The sequence below is a fragment of the Lepidochelys olivacea genome (genome assembly GCF_965140295.1).
Source record: "Lepidochelys olivacea isolate rLepOli2 genome assembly, chromosome: 2".
Taxonomy (NCBI): Eukaryota; Metazoa; Chordata; order Testudines; family Cheloniidae; genus Lepidochelys; species Lepidochelys olivacea.
The window spans coordinates 90552084-90570396 of record NC_140412.1 but is presented as its reverse complement, the minus strand read 5'-3'; the positions used below and the strand labels follow the sequence as shown (position 1 = coordinate 90570396).

Below are 18313 nucleotides of genomic sequence, written 5' to 3'. Positions count from 1 at the left end.
AATACAGGATACATGATTGTCAATTATTATCAGAGTCACAGGAAGAACTTCAACAGTTGGGGACATAAATATTTCTTGAGGACAGTTTGCTAAGGGAGATAGCAAAAAAAAATTCAAGGTTGCTGGTGGTATTCATGCAGTTGCAGGTGGTAGAGCGCTGCTTCTGAGCTCGAGAAACAAGCGCTGACCTATAGGATTGCATCATCATGACAATCCGTGACCGCAGAACTTTTGAATAAGAAAGGCCAAATTCCTGAGTCTGTGTGCTGGGCTCATCCTGGCCCTCCAACGCAGAGACACCAGAATAAGAGCTGCACTGAGAGTTGCAAGATTCCAGAGTGTGATGGCCACTTGCTCTTCAACACCAGATTGGTATGGGTCAGTGGGAAATCCACAGTGGAGGTTTTTGTCGTGCAAGTGTGTACAGCCTAGTCATCTCCCCCACGCAGGAGTGTGACTCCTGGCAATGTGCAGAACATAATGGATGGATCTGCAGCACTGAGGTTCCCAAACTGCAGTTGGGCGATAGACAGCACACATATCCCTGTTTTTGCACCAGCCCACATTGCCACACAGTACATCAACAGAAAACTTTTCTGGTTTTCTGTGGTTATGCAAGCGTTGCTGGATCACCAGTGGTGCTTCACCGATATCAATATGGGCTGGTCAAGGAATGTGCATGAAGCTCACATCTTTAAGAACACAGGGCTGTTCAGAAAGCTGCAAGCAGGGACATTCTTTTTTGATCGGCAGAGTACCCTGGGTGATATTGAAATGCCAATTGTTGATCCTGGGGGACCCAGTCTATGCCTTGCTTTCCTGGCTCATGAAGATGTATACTAGCCACCTTGACAGCACCAAGGAAAGATTCAACTACCAGCTCGGCAAGTCCAGTACGACTGTCAAATATGCTTTTAATAGACTGAAGGGATGCTGGTGGTGTTTACTCACAAGACTGGATATCAGCAAGAAAAATACCCCAATGGTTATAACTGCCTTCTGTGTCCTGCATAATATCTGTGAGGCAAAGAAGGAAAATTTGCCATGGGGTAAAGGGCTGAGGTAAAGTGGCTGACACAGGGCTACCAGGAGAGCCCAACATGGAACTATGTGGTTGCAAGAGACTTTGATAGAGCACTTTAACAGTCAGCCACATTAATGTTCCATGCCAGTGGTCTTCAATCTTCTTTCATTTGCTGACCCTTAAAAAGTTTCAAATGGAGGTGCAGACTCCTTTGGAAATCTTAGACATAGTCTGCGGACCCCCAGGAGTCCGCATCCGCAGACCACATGTTGAAAACCACTTCATTCTGGCCCTGAACATTTGTGAGCTGTTAGGAATTGTGTGTAGTGCTTGGTGTACATTAGTATATGTAACACTTTGTCTCTTAATGACTGTATGAATTATTCTGACTTTGCTATGCATTTATAATTGTTACTGTTTTTCACTGAAGCTATGAATTGGGTAGTGCTTGCTGCACATTTACACATACAACTGGGTGTTTTGTTGAATCTCTGGGTCCTATGGTACTGGGTGCTTGGAGTACTGCTATACTCACTGCACTATGTATAGTGAACTAATAAAGGTTTATTTTCAAGAAACAGAATTTTACTGACCAACAAAAGCGGTGGGGAAAAACTTGCAAATAAAAAAGGACAATACAATACAAACTTCCAACATAAAATAACAGAACAGAAATTTAAATTTAGGAAGGCAGCAAACATTTCTGTCCACTTCAGTCCACAAATGAAGTCCATTCTGGCTATCCATACACCAACTGTGCCTCTCAAAGGTAAGCATATGTGAAGCTGTGGTTGTCCTTACTGTCCGTAACCATGGAGTGGTAGGCGTAGGGATGCGGCCTCTGGTGCATTGCAGAATGTTGTGGGGTTGTCAAGGTTCCTTCCCCACTCTGAACTCTAGGGTACAGATGTGGGGACCTTCATGAAAACCCCTTACACTTATTTTTACCAGCTTAGGTTAAAACTTCCCCAAGGTACAAACTATTTTACCTTTTGCCCTTGGACTTTATTGCTGCCACCACCAAGTGTCTAACAAATATATAATAGGGAAAGAGCCCACTTGGAAACGTCTTTCCCCCCAAAATCCTCCCCAAACCCTACACCCCCTTTCCTGGGGAAGGCTTGATAAAATCCTCACCAATTTGCATAATTGAGCACAGACCCAAACCCTTGGATCTTAAGAACAATGAAAAAGCAATCAGGTTCTTAAAAGAAGAATTTTAATTGAAGAAAAAGTAAAAGAATCACCTCTGTAAAATCAGGATGGTAAATACCTTACAGGGTAATCAGATTCAAAACATAGAGAATCCCTCTAGGCAAAACCTTAAGTTACAAAAAGACACAAAAATAGGAATATACATTCCATTCAGCACAACTTATTTTATCAGCCATTTAAACAAAACAGAATCTAATGCATATTAACTAGATTACTTATTAGCCCTTTACAGGAGTTCTAACTTGCATTCCTGCTCTGGTCCGGGCAAAAACAACAGAGAGAACAGAGAGAACCTTTGTTTCTCTCCGGCTCCAGCTTTGAAAGTATCTTGTTTCCTCAATGGTCATTTTGGTCAGGTGCCAGCGAGGTTATCCTAGCTTCTTAACACTTTACAGGTGAAAGGGTTTTTCCTCTGGCCAGGAGGGATTTCAAAGGTCTTTACCCTTCCCTTTATATTTATGATAGGGGTGTAGGGAGTTGCAACCATGGAGTTGTCTAGGGACTGCAAAGGGTGGCGAGTCTGTGATTATTGGACATGTAGGTCAACTAGGGTCTGCAGCATCTGTGTTTTCAGCCTGAGAAGCCCCACAATGTCCAGGTGCATCTCCTTCTTCTGCTACTGCTGAGATTCATGGGTTTTTCTCCATTTTCTGCTGTCCTCTCTGTGCCATTCCAGGTGGTCTGCCATGTTGATCCACCAGGCCCTTTGTTTGCAGTCCAATGCAGCACTGGCTTGCAGGGTCTCGTTGAACATATCCTCCCTCCTCCTATTCTTTCTCCTCCTCACGGTCAGGTGTTCTGTGGGTGGCACCCCTTCAGGCCACAACAGCAGCAGCTGCAGATAAAATAGATGCATGTATAATTGGAATTACAGCCACAATGGAAAGTGAAAGTTAAGTTTCAAAACTCCCTTCCCTTAGTCCCTTAAAACCTTTTAACCAGGCATTTTTATTGGCAATTCATTTTTGGAGTGCTTCTGCACAGAGCCACTCTCCATCCTCAGCCATGGTGAGCATGGCCCACCAAGGGCAAGTGTGGGGAGAAAGGAGGAAGGCATTAAGATTTTTGCTTGCATAAAACAATAACATTTCAGTGCCTGTTTCCATGGGTATGACTATAAGGCAATGGCACTGGATATTGGCATTATTTTCCAAGGCGGTGGTGATTTTTTTCTGATAACTTACTCCTGAGGGTAACAAAGGCACAGAGTACAGCTGCTGCTGGCATCCTGAAGTTGCCTAGGTCCATATGCCGCTGGTCTGTTTTCAGCTGGTACCATTGCAGTACTCATCCCAGAGTGTCATGGTAGAAATAGGGATGCCATTCCTAGAAACCTTCAAGAGAAGATTGCAGAGTATCTCCATGAAAGTTTATTCAAGATCTCTCAAGATGATACAAGGGACAGCCCTATGTACATAAACAAACCCCCACCCCACCTCAAAGCAGGTCTCCTCCTCCTCCTCCACTCCTTCCTCCTCCTGGATGCTCACAGCAGGGGTCTCTAGCTCCTTGGGGGTATCCCTAGTGGTTTGCAGGGTGCTGGTGGAGTCTCCACCAAGTACGGCGTGCAGCTTGGTAGAAAAGCAGCAGGTCTGCAGCTCAGTCCCAGATTAGTTGTTGGCCTCTGCTACGCCTGCTTCAGTTCCTTTGCTTCCATGCAGCACAGAGGCTGATTCCTGTCTTTGTCCGCATCCCCTGTGCAGTCTTTTCACAGATGTCCACATTTCTATGACTGGTCCCTGGCGGTGCCAACACAGCCTCTTCTCCTCACAGGCCCAGGAGACCAAATATCTTTTCTTTGCTCTAGGCAGGAGCACATCTAGTGTGTGGAGCTGGCATGGTCAGTTGGGCAGTTGCACACCACAAGGGAGAGATGCTGTGTGTGCTTGTCAAGCTGGACAATCAGGACAGGCGTTTGAAAAATATGCAAGATGTTTTAAAGGGGTTCTGGTCTCTGACCCCTGAGCAGTGGAGTACACAATTGTGACCAGAGCAGTCACTGTGGGGCATTTTGGCACAGTTGCTGGAGGACTGTTAGGGTATAACAATGTCCTGTAGTGTGAGACAAATGGTCCTGTAGTGTGAGACAAATAGGTCACAGTGTCTACACTCCCACTGTGTTGACTTCTGTAGGTCAACCATGGGTCAATGCTATTTTGGCAGGTGGTTTTATTGCGTCACCTTAACAGCATGCTTACGTGGGCGGGAGACAAATTTGAGTGTAGACAAGTGCACAAATACATCCACGCAAGGTGCCTTACATTGACCTAACTTTCTAGTGTGGACAAGGCCTTGTTGAGTAGCCAGGAGTAGAACAGCCTTGGCAGCTTGTAACAGAGGTCAGTGCAGATGAGAATACATAGACCCCACCTCCGCCTAGACCACAATGGAGGTCCAAAGAATTCCTCTCCTGCTTCCTTGCCATCCCTAGTTTGTCCTTCATTCTCCTTTCTGCGCTATTCCCCTATTTTTACTTTTTTATTTGTTTCCACCTCTTTGATGTAGCCTTTCTTTGTCTTTCTTTTGTCAATTTTTAAAACATTAGACTCAGACAGTTTAAATGAGTTAAGATTCAGTTTGAATAAAAATTGGGGATCCTGGATTCAGTGTTATCTTTGTAAAAAACAGCATCCGGATGCTTGGTTGTTTTGCCAATTTTAAAAAGAAATTAAGTGTTGTTTTAGGAATAGGAAATAACCCAACCATTCAGAAAATAATAAAATGGCCTTATATTTGAGTGTTTACTGACATATTTCTAGTTTTATTATAATCCTACCTCTTAACTGTACTTTATTTCAAGGTGTGTCACTTAGTTACAAGTAAATTAACCGGATATCCACACATACCTGGCATTTAGTTGTTTACATTCCTGTCATGAATTGAATTGCATCACATCACACATTTCAGAAATTAATAGGGAAAGATACAGGGAGTAATCCAGTTTCAATTGTGCTCTACGTGTTGTTTTTTCTATAATAGGAACATTCTATACTGTGCTATGGAATAATTCTAGAATATATAAGTTTCCAAGTCTAAGTCATGATGTGTGTGCCAATGACACACATTGCCACACTTGCTGATGGATTTTGCATATCTCAAAAATCTGTATGTTAAAAACAAAATAACTGATGATAACTGAGAGTAGTTCAAGGTACGTCTCTGAGTGGTATTCCTGAGTAACTTGGCTATTACTAACTCTCTGAGCTGCTTTGTAATAGCATTAAAGGTGCCTGAAATAACCTTCTACAGATAAATGATATGTCCCTTGAGAGCTCAATATGATATTAATGAAAACAGTGTCTTGTAGTGTGAGACAAATGGTTTGACACAATACTTTTAAAATGTAACTGATTTGTTTTAAATATAGAGTTGTATTACAAATGTAATATTCTCTTAGGGCTTTATGGATTCATGTTGTAAAGCAAGAACAATTTCCTGAAAGCCAGATTTCTGGCAAGTGTATGCGTGCAATGCAACTTTATTTTGTATATGCCATCTTTCATACACATTTTATTTCAAAATGCTGTACAGAGTTAATGTTTGCTGTGTTGGTCCCAGGACAATCTGTAACCCACTAGCCCCTCTTTTTTGTCCTGTGGCTGCAGAGGTGTTAACTGGCAACTTCACCTTGAATGGTTAGACTACGTGTTAACTAGTTATGCTAAAAAATTTGTTCCACCTTCTATTTAGCTGGGACACTCTGCCTTTCCCAGACATGAAGAAGAGCTCTGTGCGAAAGCTTGTCCCTCTCACCAACAGAAGTTGGTCCAATAAAAGCTATTACTTCACCCACCTAGTCTCTGTACAGAGTTAAATCCTATAAGAGAGCAGGCAGAATAAATCACAGTGATGCAAAGACATTGTATGTGCTGGTGAATCCATTAAAGCATTCAGTCATGAGGCCAGTAACAGAGGGGGAGAGGAATCCTAGCGGGGGGGGGGCAGGGGAGGGAAGATTTGTTTTCTTGTGTGATGGGAAAAGAGAAGAAGAGATGCAAGAAGATTGTTCTAGACCCCAGGAGCTGCAGAAGAGAAGGCTCTCACTCCAATAATGGACATATTGTGGAAAGGGAGAGCAAAGATCCTGGTGCTAGGCAAGATTAAGGAGCAGGATTGGGGATCAGAGACAAGGGAGGTGGGCTGAGAAGCACTCTGGGGCAAGCCCACAGAGAGTTTAAGAACAAGGAGGACAGTTTTGAATATATCTGAAGTGTATGGGGAGTTAGTGCAGTGTAAGACTGACATTTATATGTCTATTGCTGAAAAATAAACACAAACTTTCTCTGCAAGAAAAGTTACAATGTTTTCAGGATCTAAAAGTTTCAATTCTGTCTAAAAGGGATCTGAGATAAAACAGTGTTTGAAGCACAGCTTGGTGAAAGTTGATGGCTTCAATAGGCAAAGAATTGAGCAAACCTTCAGGTTTTTTTTAGTTTTGGTTCATACGGCTTCATGCCTTCTGTTTGAGAAGAAAGTTCAAATGAACCTCCCCATTGTTATCTCATTTGGGATTGGGAACATGCTGAACCCCACAAAGTTTTGCAAGGTTTTCACCCCAAGCCCTAAAATGACCCAGGTTCACTTGAAACTTACCTCCATGTTTGCCTGAAACTCAACCAAGTTTCAGTCAAATCCCAGCCCAATTTTGACTCAAAATGTTCATGAAACTTGTCCTGAACTAGGTTTTGTCGTGAGCCATGAAAGAGGTTATTATTTATTCATACATGGGTTCATATTAAAACTGTCCCACTGCTGAACACATGGTTTGCTTTACCATGTGACTGTTTTTTGTTGCAGAGATACCCACAGCCAAGAGGCCAGAAGAAAAAGAAAGTTGTGAAGTATGGAATGGGTGGCATGATTGTTGTCTTGCTGATTTGTATTGTCTGGTTCCCTCTGCTCTTCATGTCTTTAGTCAAATCTGTTGCAGGCGTCACCAACAGGCCTCTTGATGTATCAATCACGATAACCCTTGGAGGTTATCAGGTAAATGACAGAAGAAAAGTCAATTATTGCCCTATATGTCTTTGTTCTGTTCTTTACATTGAGCTGTCAAGGTTCCTTCCCCACTCTGAACTCTAGGGTACAGGTGTGGGGACCTGCATGAAAAACCCCCTAAGCTTATTTTTACCAGCTTAGGTTAAAACTTCTCCAAGGTACAAACTATTTTACCTTTTGTCCCTGGACTTTATTGCTGCCACTGCCAAGCGTCTAACAAAATATAACAGGGAAAGAGCCCACTTGGAAACGTCTTTCCCCCAAAATCTCCCCAAGCCCTACACCCCCTTTCCTGGGGAAGGCTTAACAAAAATCCTCACCAATTTGCATAGGTGAACACAGACCCAAACCCTTGGATCTTAAGAACAATGAAAAAGCAATCAGGTTCTTAAAAGAATTCTTTTAATTAAAGAAAAAATTAAAAAATCACCTCTGTAAAATCAGGATCGTAAATACCTTACAGGGTAATCAGATTCAAAACATAGAGAATCCCTCTAGGCTAAACCTTAAGTTACAAAAAGACACAAAAACAGGAATATACATTAAATTCAGCACAACTTATTTTATCAGCCAGAACAGAATTTAACGCATATCTAACTAGATTGCTTACTGACTTTTTACAGGAGTTCTGACCTGCATTCCTGCTCTGGTCCCAGCAAAAGCATCACACAGACAGAGAGGACCCTTTGTTTCCCCCCACTCCAGCTTTGAAAGTATCTTGTCTCCTCATTGATCATTTTGGTCAGGTGCCAGCGAGGTTATCTTAGCTTCTTAACACTTTACAGGTGAAAGGGTTCCAACTGAGTTATGCAGGAGGTCAGACTAGGTGAGCTCTCCTGTCGACATAGAGTGGCTGCATGAGCCATCTGTAAGCTGGCTAGTGTAGACATGGTCTAACATTTAGGGCATGGCTACACTTGCAGATGTAGAGCGCTTTGAGTTAAACCAGCTGTCGTAGAGCGCAGTAGGGAAAGCGCTGCAGTCTGTCCACACTGACAGCTACAAGCGCACTGGAGTGGCCCCATTAGCAGCTCTTGCAACGGCCACAGAGAGCATGCATTGTGGCAGCTATCCCAGCATGCACGTGGCTGCAACGTGTTTTTCAAATGTTGGGGGGTGGGGTGGAATGTGACAGGGAGTGTGTTGTGTGGGTTGTGGGGGGGAGAGAGAGTGGGTTGTGGGGGGGGGGGGGCTGAGAGCCTGTCAGCATGCTGTCTTGTAAGTTCAGACAGCAGCAGCAGCAGACTCCCCCTCCGCCCCACCTCTCTCTCTCACACACAGCATTCCACGGTAATGGTTGCTTTGTCTCAGAGCAGATAAGCAGCCGGCTGTCAGAAATGGAGCTTCCAAAGGGCTTATCTGCATTCCTACAGCAAGTTCAAGGCTGATCAGAGCGCAGTAATGCAACACCTCGTTAACACTGATGCCCGGGCGTTTCAGCCAAAGCGCAACAAGCATTAATCTACTCGCAGAGGTGGGGTACCAGGAGCGCTCTAGCCGTGGAGTCAGAGCACTCTACGTGCCTTGCCAGTGTGGATGGGTAGTGAGCTAGGGCGCCCGGGGCTGCTTTAATGCGCTCTAACTTGCAAGTGTAGCCAAGCCCTAAGTCTCTGTCAAGTGTTGGTGCAATCTGGAAAATGAAAAGAATGTAAACAAACCTGAGTCAGATATTTGGGTGATCATTTCATATTTATCTCATCTCTTTCACTGGGGCCCACTTTTGTACTAGCTGGCCAATTTCGGGGTCCAATCAGATTTTGAAAGAGCCCAGCAAGCAATGTAGTTTGTAGGGATGCCTTCATTTATCTCACTGAAAGTCACTGGGACTTAGAAACCTGAGTGCCTTGGTCACTTTTGAAAATGAGATTTGGAGACAGATGTTTAAAGGAATTAAGGCACCTAATTCCCATTGAAATCAGTGGGAGTTAGGTGCCTAAATACCTTTTCAAACCTGTCCCCCTTCTTCCCCCGACTACTAAATCAGTGAGGTATTGCAATGCTAAGCAAATCAATGCCTAAATTTCTTTAAAAATCTGGGTCTGAATCACCTTTGAAAATGGGATGTAGACTCCTAAGTACCTTAAGCACTAAAATTTTACATGCATTTCCCAGGAAAGGGGTTATGGGGGAGAGGAATGATCAGAGAGGCCATTTTCGCTTTGCCTTTCTTAGGAGCGAGTCTCATGGCCCTTTGTGAAATTTTAAAAAAATGTTATTTCCAGATTAAAATATGCTGTGGAGCATTTACAAAAATGAACACAAAAGATTTCTAAAGTGAATATTAACATGGGACATTCACAAACAGCCACAGGAATTCACTTCTCTGAAGGAGTAAATCTAAAATGACAGCTGTCAGAAGTGTGATAGCATATACAGAATAGTCTCCATTTGTTCTCTCATTCATGTTTGCTCTGACCAATGCAAATAGATGTTTGCCTGAAAGAAATTTCAAATGATGGAATTTCCACACATTTCTGGATGGGATTGCTTAACATTAGGACCATTTTGGAACAAAACTTGGTGAAATGTTTTGATTTAGGGGTAGTTTGTTTTCCCCAAAATTGGACCATTTAAGAAAATTTGACAAGAAATTCAGAGCTTCAGTTCTGGAAGTTTTTAGATCTCATGTGTGACCTTTTTTGCCGTCCCTCAGAATCTCTCCCTATGGCACCAAGGACTGACATAGTCTTAGACTGAAATTCACAGAATGTTTTATTTTTAATGTAGAAACAAAATGAAATATATTTGACAAGGATGTGTTCTTTTATTTTCCAGCCTATTTTTACAATGAGTGCTCAGCAGAACCAGCTCAAAGATTTGAATCAAACTGAGTTCAATTCATTTCAAAGAGAATATTCGGGTAATACTGTAAGTAAAATGTGGAGTGTTTCATCATTTTAAGAATTTGTGTGTATACGTCCAGTGTATTCTGATCGGCCAAATCATTCTGTTTAATTTCCTTTGGGTGACAATAAGGGATCAATAGTGCTGGCCTTATTAAGATGATTAGTTCCATTGAATTTGTCTGAAATAAAGGCTACTTACATGAATAAGAGCTTCCAAGCGTGAGATCTTTAAGGATATGTTTACACTACAATAAAATACCCGCAGCTGGCCCTGGTCAGGTGACTTTGGCTCCTGAGGCTATACGATTGCAGTGTATACATTTGGGCTGTGGCTCCAGCCCAGGCTCTAGGACCCTCCCTAAGACGAACCCTGAGTATTTGTCAGTAATCATTTCACTTAATAGTGTCTGCAAAGCTACTTTAGGTTTCCTTGGTAAGAGAAAAGCATTCAAAAGCAGACCTTAAATGCACGTGGTAGCCAGTTTTTCAGTAGACTCTATTTAAAAGATGTCAAACACACTTTGCATCATATCATTATCTAAAAGTATAAAAACCATCAACATGCCTTACCCTAAAACAAGCACGATGCATCTTATGCCATGTTATTTGCCAGCAGTTGGAACAAATATTTGTCCCATACTCACCTTCTCCTTTGGTAACAAGAGTCTGCAGGCCCCATTCTTCTATGCAGAATTCCCCATTTTCACTTTGCTAAAAGTGTTATTTATATAAGCAGACGGGGTTTGGGGATAGAAATGTAAAATTCATTAATTTGGACTCTCCCTGTCTCACCTCACCCAGAGTAGAAGGGGAAACAAGGCCAAAGCCAAAAGAAGATACCCCCAGCCATGTTGTGTGGTATCTTGGGCCTCCTGAATTCTACCTTGCACTTTGAGAAAGCCTCAAGTTACCACGTGGTCCAATGCGATGTCTGGTAATCTACATCACATAGAATTTGTCAGACGAATTACATATAATGGTAGCCATTTGTGCTGTGTGGCGCCCCTGTGAACTTGCTTAAAGTAAGTTTGAGGTGCCACGCAAAACAAGTGGGGACTAGAACATATATTATCTCAAATTAAAATTTGTTCTGGATAACTCATTAGCTGCACTTGCTTAAATGTGTATTGAGGACCTCAGAAATGGAAGCATAGAATCCATATGCTTAATTTTATTCAGGCCCATTTTTGCAAATGTTTTTTTACCAGATTAGGTGTTTTTTTTGTTTTTTAAATCAGTTTCACTAGCAATGCAATTTTTTTTCACATCATTGACTTCTAGTCTGGGCTGTATTCTGGGTAAACCTCTCCCCTCTTATGCCTTACCTGGTGCCTGAGGAAAACCATCAGTGCAAATCACTAGGCTCATAATTAGTAGTACACCTATAGTTCTGGCTGACCTGTAAGAATAGTTGTGTGTTTCATGTATGTTAAACTTTCCTTTCTCTTTTTGCATGTACAGGGTGCTTTGCAGTTTCTTGAAGGCTATGGAAAAGAAGATATAACTGTAGCAGAACTAGAAGGGAATTCAAATTCATTGTGGACTATCAGCCCTCCCAGTAGAAAGAAAATGATTCAAGGTCTCCGAGATTTTTCTGCTGAGTTCACTCTAGTTCTTTCATGGAGTATTCAAAGGTAAATAGTATGATGATATTGACAGATTGATTGTTGGGCTAGGGCTGCTGGTTTAATGGAAGTGTTTTGCATTGCCCCTGTATGTGTGATGTGTTTATTTTCCCATCCAATTCTCTCATTCATCAGGTCAGGAAGACTGAGAGTGGGTGGCTGGGGAGGAGATGGGGAAGGGAATGATCTTTGTCGCTCAACAATGAGCCCTCCTGGCAACAAAAAATAACATTCATGAATTTTAAAGGGAAGCTTGCCTTAGAACTCCTGAGCAAGAATGCCCTTTGCCAGGCATTAGCACCTCCAAGGTGGAAACTATGAAAGCAGGAGTAAAATGATCTGAGATTCAGCATGGAAGAACATAGGGGAAAAGATTTCAGAGTAGCAGCCATTTTAGTCTGTATTCGCAAAAAGAAAAGGAGGACTTGTGGCACCTTGTTAGTCTCTAAAGTGCCACAAGTCCTCCTTTTCTTTATAGGGGAAAAGCAAGTTCTAGAGTAGGACTATGATGCTTGAGCTTTTCTACCAGTGAAAGATTGTTACCAAGACTACTGCAGACCTTTTTCGAACATGCAGTACGCTAAAGAGCACATCTGCCATAAAAATACAGCTAAGGGTAGCATAAAAAGTAAAAAAAAACCCCTATCAACTTCATTTGTGACTCTGCTGATACTGTAGCTTTGGTGACCAAAAGACACTTTTAAAACAAGGTGCACGCAGCGTAGGCCAAATTGTCAACAGTGACTCGAGGTCGTGGCTTCCTCAGGGTTTGAATGCCCAACCTGAAGCACTTTGGAGATGCCTGATTTTCAGACCATGCAGAGCTTCTGCCCTCTGAAAATCCAGTAATTTTCAGGGGCCTCAGGTTGGGCACCCAGAAACTGAAATCCTAACCTCAATCTTCAAAAACAACCATTTATTTGGGGGGCCCCAATGTGGGTAAAGAGAAAAACATGAAAATCCCAACCTTAGGGTTTAAAAACCAATGACCAGACTAATAGGAAATCTGCTTCAGACAACATGCTCATCAATAGTTATGTAAATTAAACACTTTGAAGGACCAGGCCTTTGGAAAAAACATTTGGTATAAGCAGATAATTTAATGGGGAAATGAAATTAAGGTACAAAAGAGAAACAATCAGTCCTCTTGCTGCGGCTTTACAGCCTCAAGCGCTATTGGCCATACCCTTTATGCTGTAAGGAATTAAATAGCAAGACACAAGATGAAAAGCAGTTAACTACCTGAACGTCTAGAGGGAGGTGGGGGGTACGGTCTGAGGGCTAGATCCAGCCCATTGCTTCATTTCATCCAGCCCGCAGCTAGTCTCCAGGCCGTGGGCCGAAAGCTCCAAGCCTCGGCGCCCCGTCGTAGTGCTGGAGTCACTAGCGCTGGCTTGCCCCACTGTGGGGGGAAGCTAGTGTCGCCAGGCCTTTAAAAGTCTGGTCAGCTCTGTGCAGCTCCTGGAAGCGACTGGCATGTCCCTGTGGCCACTAGGAGCAGGGGCAATCAGGGAAGTTCTGGACACTGCCCCCACTCCCTGCACAGAACCCCCAGCCCCTCCACCTAGGGGCTGGACATGGCAGCCACTTCTGGGAGCAGCACTGAGCCCCGGCTCTGCCTTAGCCCCACTGTGCCACCGACCGGGAGCCGCCTGAGGTAAGCACCGCCTAGCCGGATCCCGCACCAAGAACCCCCTGCCCCAGGTCAGAACCCCCTCCCAAACTCCAAACCCCTTGGCCCCAGCCCAGAGCCCCCTCCTACACTCCAAACTCCTCATCCCCACCCCCAGCCGGACCCCTCACCTCCTCCCACACCGCAACCCCCAGCCCGGAGCCCCCTCCCACTCCCTGAACCCCTCATTTCTGGCCCCACCCCAGAGCCTAGGGGAAACCCTGATCCTCCGCACCCCCAGGCGGGGCCCACAACTGTGTGTGTGTGTGTGTGTGTGTGTTTGTGGCCCACGACTGTTTTTTTCTGTGGGTCAGTGGCCCAGATAGAAAAAAGATTCCCCGCCCCTGATCTAGAGCCACCCTGAACTAAGTAGAGACAATGCCCATTCCCTTCATTGGGGCATGTGCCCATTTACTCTAGGGCTCATTTTCCCCCTGGTGTACAGTCTTCCCTTCAAGCTTTGCTACACTCCTGTAAGAGCCATGCTGTGGTGTGCACAGATTGCACATTAATAAGAACATAAGAGCAGCCATACTGGGTCAGACCTATGGTCCATCTAGCCCAGTATCCTGTCTTCCTACAGTGGCCAATGCTAGGTGCCCCAGAGGGAATGAACAGAACAGGCAATCATCCAGTGATCCATCCCCTGTTGTCCATTTCCAGCTTCTGGGAATTGTAATATCTAACCCTGATAAAAGAATCATGTAGATGGACACCTGGGCTCCTATCATAACAGCTGTCCCTTCACAGCTACATTACTAGGAGTTGTGTACATAAATCGAAAACAAATATTGGACCCATAATAAAAAAGATACTTTATTTAAGGTTAAAAAATAATTAATTAGACCTTTTTTATTACTGTGAAAAGATAGTCTGTTATCCAGTGGAAATATAGCTTCCTCCTTTATTCAGAGCTACAGTCCATTTTTAATACTCCTCAACTAATCTATCAGTTATGTTAGTTTAATTAAAAACAGTAATGAATTGGATCCTTTATCTTTGGGAAGCAGTGGACTATATAGTAAGTATGATTGAATATTACATGGTTAACATTTACATCAGTTGAGGCCAAGCTTGTTCAGCCTGAAGGCCAATCATCCGATTTTAAAAATGTCAGGGGGCCGCGCTTAGTTCTCTGTGAGAGATTCTCTGGTGTATTCTGCTCCTCTGGCAACATAGGGGAGCAGAAGACACATGCAAGTCCACTGTTGGGGATTCTCCCAGCGTCGAGGAGCCTCCAGCAGGCAGAGAGCTGACACAGCCAGCTCCTACTCCCTCCCTGCAGCCCCTGTCACAAAGGGCATGTGGGATGTGGAGGGAAAGGAGCGGCTGTGGCATTTTTTCACTGCATTCCAGCTTCCTACAGCTGCCATGTGGTCTAACGAGGACTGTTACCAGCTGATGGAGCTTAGAACAGTCACTGGGCTGCTCTAATTTGGGCTGGGACAGAGAATCAGGGAATTGTGTTGTAATTGGCTGTTGATTTTCAGCTTCTCCTTTCCCCCCTCCTCCTAAGCTCTCCTAAGTGACTGGGAGGACCTGGGAGGACGGGGGTGGTGGTGGGAGAGATGGAGAGGGTGGCCTGCCTTTGCTAGATGCTGCCCTAGGCTCAGGTAGAGCCAGTTAAGCTTCTCTGCTACTCTCCCTGGAGCTCCCACAGCCTAGCAAGGAAGCAGGCAATGGAGGAGCCAGAACTACCCTCCTCTCTGTGCTGTGATGCAATCAGCAGGGCAGCTGCTGAGCAGCTGGACAGAACCTTATTGGCTCACCCCATCAGTGCCCTAGGGCTGCAAAGGAAGTAGTGGGAGGGAGCTGGGAAAGCAGTGCCCCCATCCATCTCCCCAGGGTGCACAGGGCTGATTCAGGCACTTCCATTTAAAAATCATCAGGGGAAACATGTTTTCTGTTCATAATCAAATACACATTTTCATCTTGTCTCAAGGGCCCCAGGAACCCTCAGCCTAGACACCCTGATTTATAAGTGGTGTTTGAATGAGGGGATGAATACCATGTTCTTATTACATTTGTACATGAGCCCACTGATGATAATGAAAGTCTTTAGAATCACTCGGAGAGCATTGGTAGTTGGAGTTGAGGTTAGTCAGGCAACGAGGTGTCATGTGCCGTCTGCCAAGGCCAACATCTGGCCTCTGTGTTCAAAAGCAAGCCGTCAGGCAGGTTTCTGTGTAAGGCTTCTATTTTGACTTTGACACAGTTACATTGTACTATCAAAAATTGCCTCTGAACCATATAAAGCCATGATCAATAATGGCAGGGGGATTTAGGCCACTAAACATCGGCTGCGGGTTCCGTGTGCTGTCTTGGTAGCCTGATGCTTGACAGGATATGGGGAAGGGCCATCAGCACCATGCGGATAGACTAGCAACCCCACATCAGCTAAGCACAGCTCAGAGAACTGGGCATTGTGTGGTACTGAGCTTCACTATCTGTTTTCATTTTCATTTATTGTTATAGAAACCTCTCTCTTGGTGCAAAAGCAGAAATAGCATCGGATAAGCTTTCCTGTAACCTACTGAACAAAACTAGAGAAAATATCGCTACAATGATGTCTGGGGATCACACGGTAAAGAAGGTGTAAGTTATGTTCTTGACTTGTTCATACAGATGTTTCTCTTAAAGCAGATAACTAACAGGTGCACAGTTGTTACCTATAATGTAATCTCATAGCATAGCATATACCATAAAACTGAAACATACTTCACTGATTTCAGAGTAACAGCCGTGTTAGTCTGTATTTGCAAAAAGAAAAGGAGTACTTGTGGCACCTTAGAGACTAACCAATTTATTTGAGCATGAGCTTTCGTGAGCTACAGCTCACTTCATCCGATGTCTTCACATATATGTCTTCATCCGATGAAGTGAGCTGTAGCTCACGAAAGCTCATGCTCAAATAAATTGGTTAGTCTCTAAGGTGCCACAAGTACTCCTTTTCTTTTTGCGGATACTTCACTGAATGTACAGCAAAATGGACAGTCACCACCCAAGTGAATACATTACTCAAAGCTCTGAGTGAGAGCCACACCTTGCACCACCAGTGGGGCAGCTGTGAGAGGAATTGTGTTCACTAGCGCACCGGGAGACGGGGAGCATGTATGGATGGTGCAGCATACTGTGTCCTCTTCGCCAACTCCACTTTCCTGGCAACAAGGATTGGCAGAGCCCCTGGCTTTTGCACAGACTATAAAGGGGTGAAAATTCCTAGCACCTACACAAAGGCCAAGGACATTCTAGCCCTATACTAATAAATGTTACTTCAAAGGTAATATGCAGCGGTGTTGTAGCTGTGTCAGTCCCAAGATATTAGAGAAACAAGGTGGGTGAGGTGATATCTTTTATTGGGCCAGCTTCTGTTGGTGAGCGAGACGAGCTTTCCAGCCACACAGAGCCCTTCTTCTGGTCTGGGAAACTTAGGGTATGTCTTGACTAGCATGCCGCAGCGGTGCTTTAACGTGGCTGTGTCGTTGCAGCACCAGCACTGGGGGAGAGCTCTCCCAGTGCTGTAAAAAAACCACCCCCACGAGGGGAGTAGCTCCCAGCGCTGGGAGAATGGCTCCCAGTGCTGGGACACTGTCTACGCTGGCACGTCACAGCGCTGAAACTTGCAGTGCTAGGGGAGGGCGTGTTTTTTCACACCCCTGAGCGAGAAAGTTGCAGCCCTGTAAAGCGGCAGTGTAGACAAGGCCTTAATCAGAGTGTCACAGCTAAACACAAGGTGGAACAGATTGTTTAGCATAAGTAGCTAACACACCTTTCAAAGGACCATTCAACGTGAAGTGGCCCTTTAACACCCCTGCAGTCATAGGGAGGAAAGGAAAGCGGGGGGGAGGAGAGAGAGAGAGAGAGAGAGAAAGCAGCTGGGGGGGAGGGTTGTTAATGGGTTATGATTTTTAGCATCTAGCAAAGTTATGAATTTAAATTCCCAGGCTTGTTTTTTGAAAGCGTTGTACAGGTTTCCTTTGAGGATGAAGACTGATAGGTCAGATATAGAGTGATCACTAAATGCCCCAAAAGCAAATATGTGGGTGAAACCAGATAATTGCTAGGGTCTTAAATGAACTCTCACAGAAAAATAATAAAAGGCAAAAACACCCTGTCACCTGTGGGTGAATACTTTTCACAAAGTGATCCTCGGTATCACTGCAGTGTTTTTAACATTGACCTACCCTAAGATTCCAGGAACGTCACTCTGAAGCCTAAAATGTCTGGTGAGTCAGTGCAAAGCAACAGATACTGCTACGCGGATGGTTGAGGGCTCTTTTTGTTCAGAATATATGTAGGTCTATTGCACAGATATATGGCTGCATATAGGTCTATATTGTATGTCTTTGCATGTCTTTTAAATATTTTATTTCTCATACTTTTTAAATAAAGGCATTTCCTGGAGGGTGTGGATCTGTTTGAGGCAAGAAGTAAATGATGTATTTGTAAGCCCCATTCTCAGAAGGCAGTAATTTTATAAAAGCTACACCCACTCCCACATGGTCTTCCCCGAGCTTAGCACTAGCTGAACACTGTACTATTCTGAGATTATAAACATTTCCATCAGATGTACTTCATTTATTTAGCAAGTGGTGGTGTGTTGCCTCTCTCCTTTTTGATAGTGTGATACAATATTTTTGTTTAAGTGGGAAAACAAAGGAATGCGTTCCCCAGGCCCTCATTCCTCCCTGTGCACACACATACCCAGCATTCGTGGTTGATGACCGGTGAGTGGGGAAATTTTGAATGGAACGCTTTTGTTAAAATATTGGCAGAACATCACTGGTAAGTCCATTAAAGTCAATGGAGTGACACTGGTTCAAAGCTGATGTGAGCTCAGAATCCAGTCCAAAAATTACAGCAAAGTACTCTCCTTCTTCAAACTGGAATCATATTCTACAGCTGCCCCAAGAGGGACTAAGGGAATTTATAA

At 44.0% G+C, this 18313-nt stretch overlaps 1 protein-coding gene across 1 annotated transcript in view; it reads left to right on the top strand.

The window, feature by feature from the left end:
- The window catches only part of PIEZO2 (piezo type mechanosensitive ion channel component 2), a 454253-nt gene that overhangs the window by 426919 nt on the left and 9021 nt on the right, over nt 1-18313 (top strand). Inside the window, exons 48-51 of the mRNA XM_084618523.1 lie at nt 7037-7225; nt 10013-10105; nt 11545-11717; nt 15856-15975. Of these exons, the coding sequence (XP_084474649.1) occupies nt 7037-7225; nt 10013-10105; nt 11545-11717; nt 15856-15975 (575 nt within the window). The remainder of the gene's footprint in view (nt 1-7036; nt 7226-10012; nt 10106-11544; nt 11718-15855; nt 15976-18313) is intronic.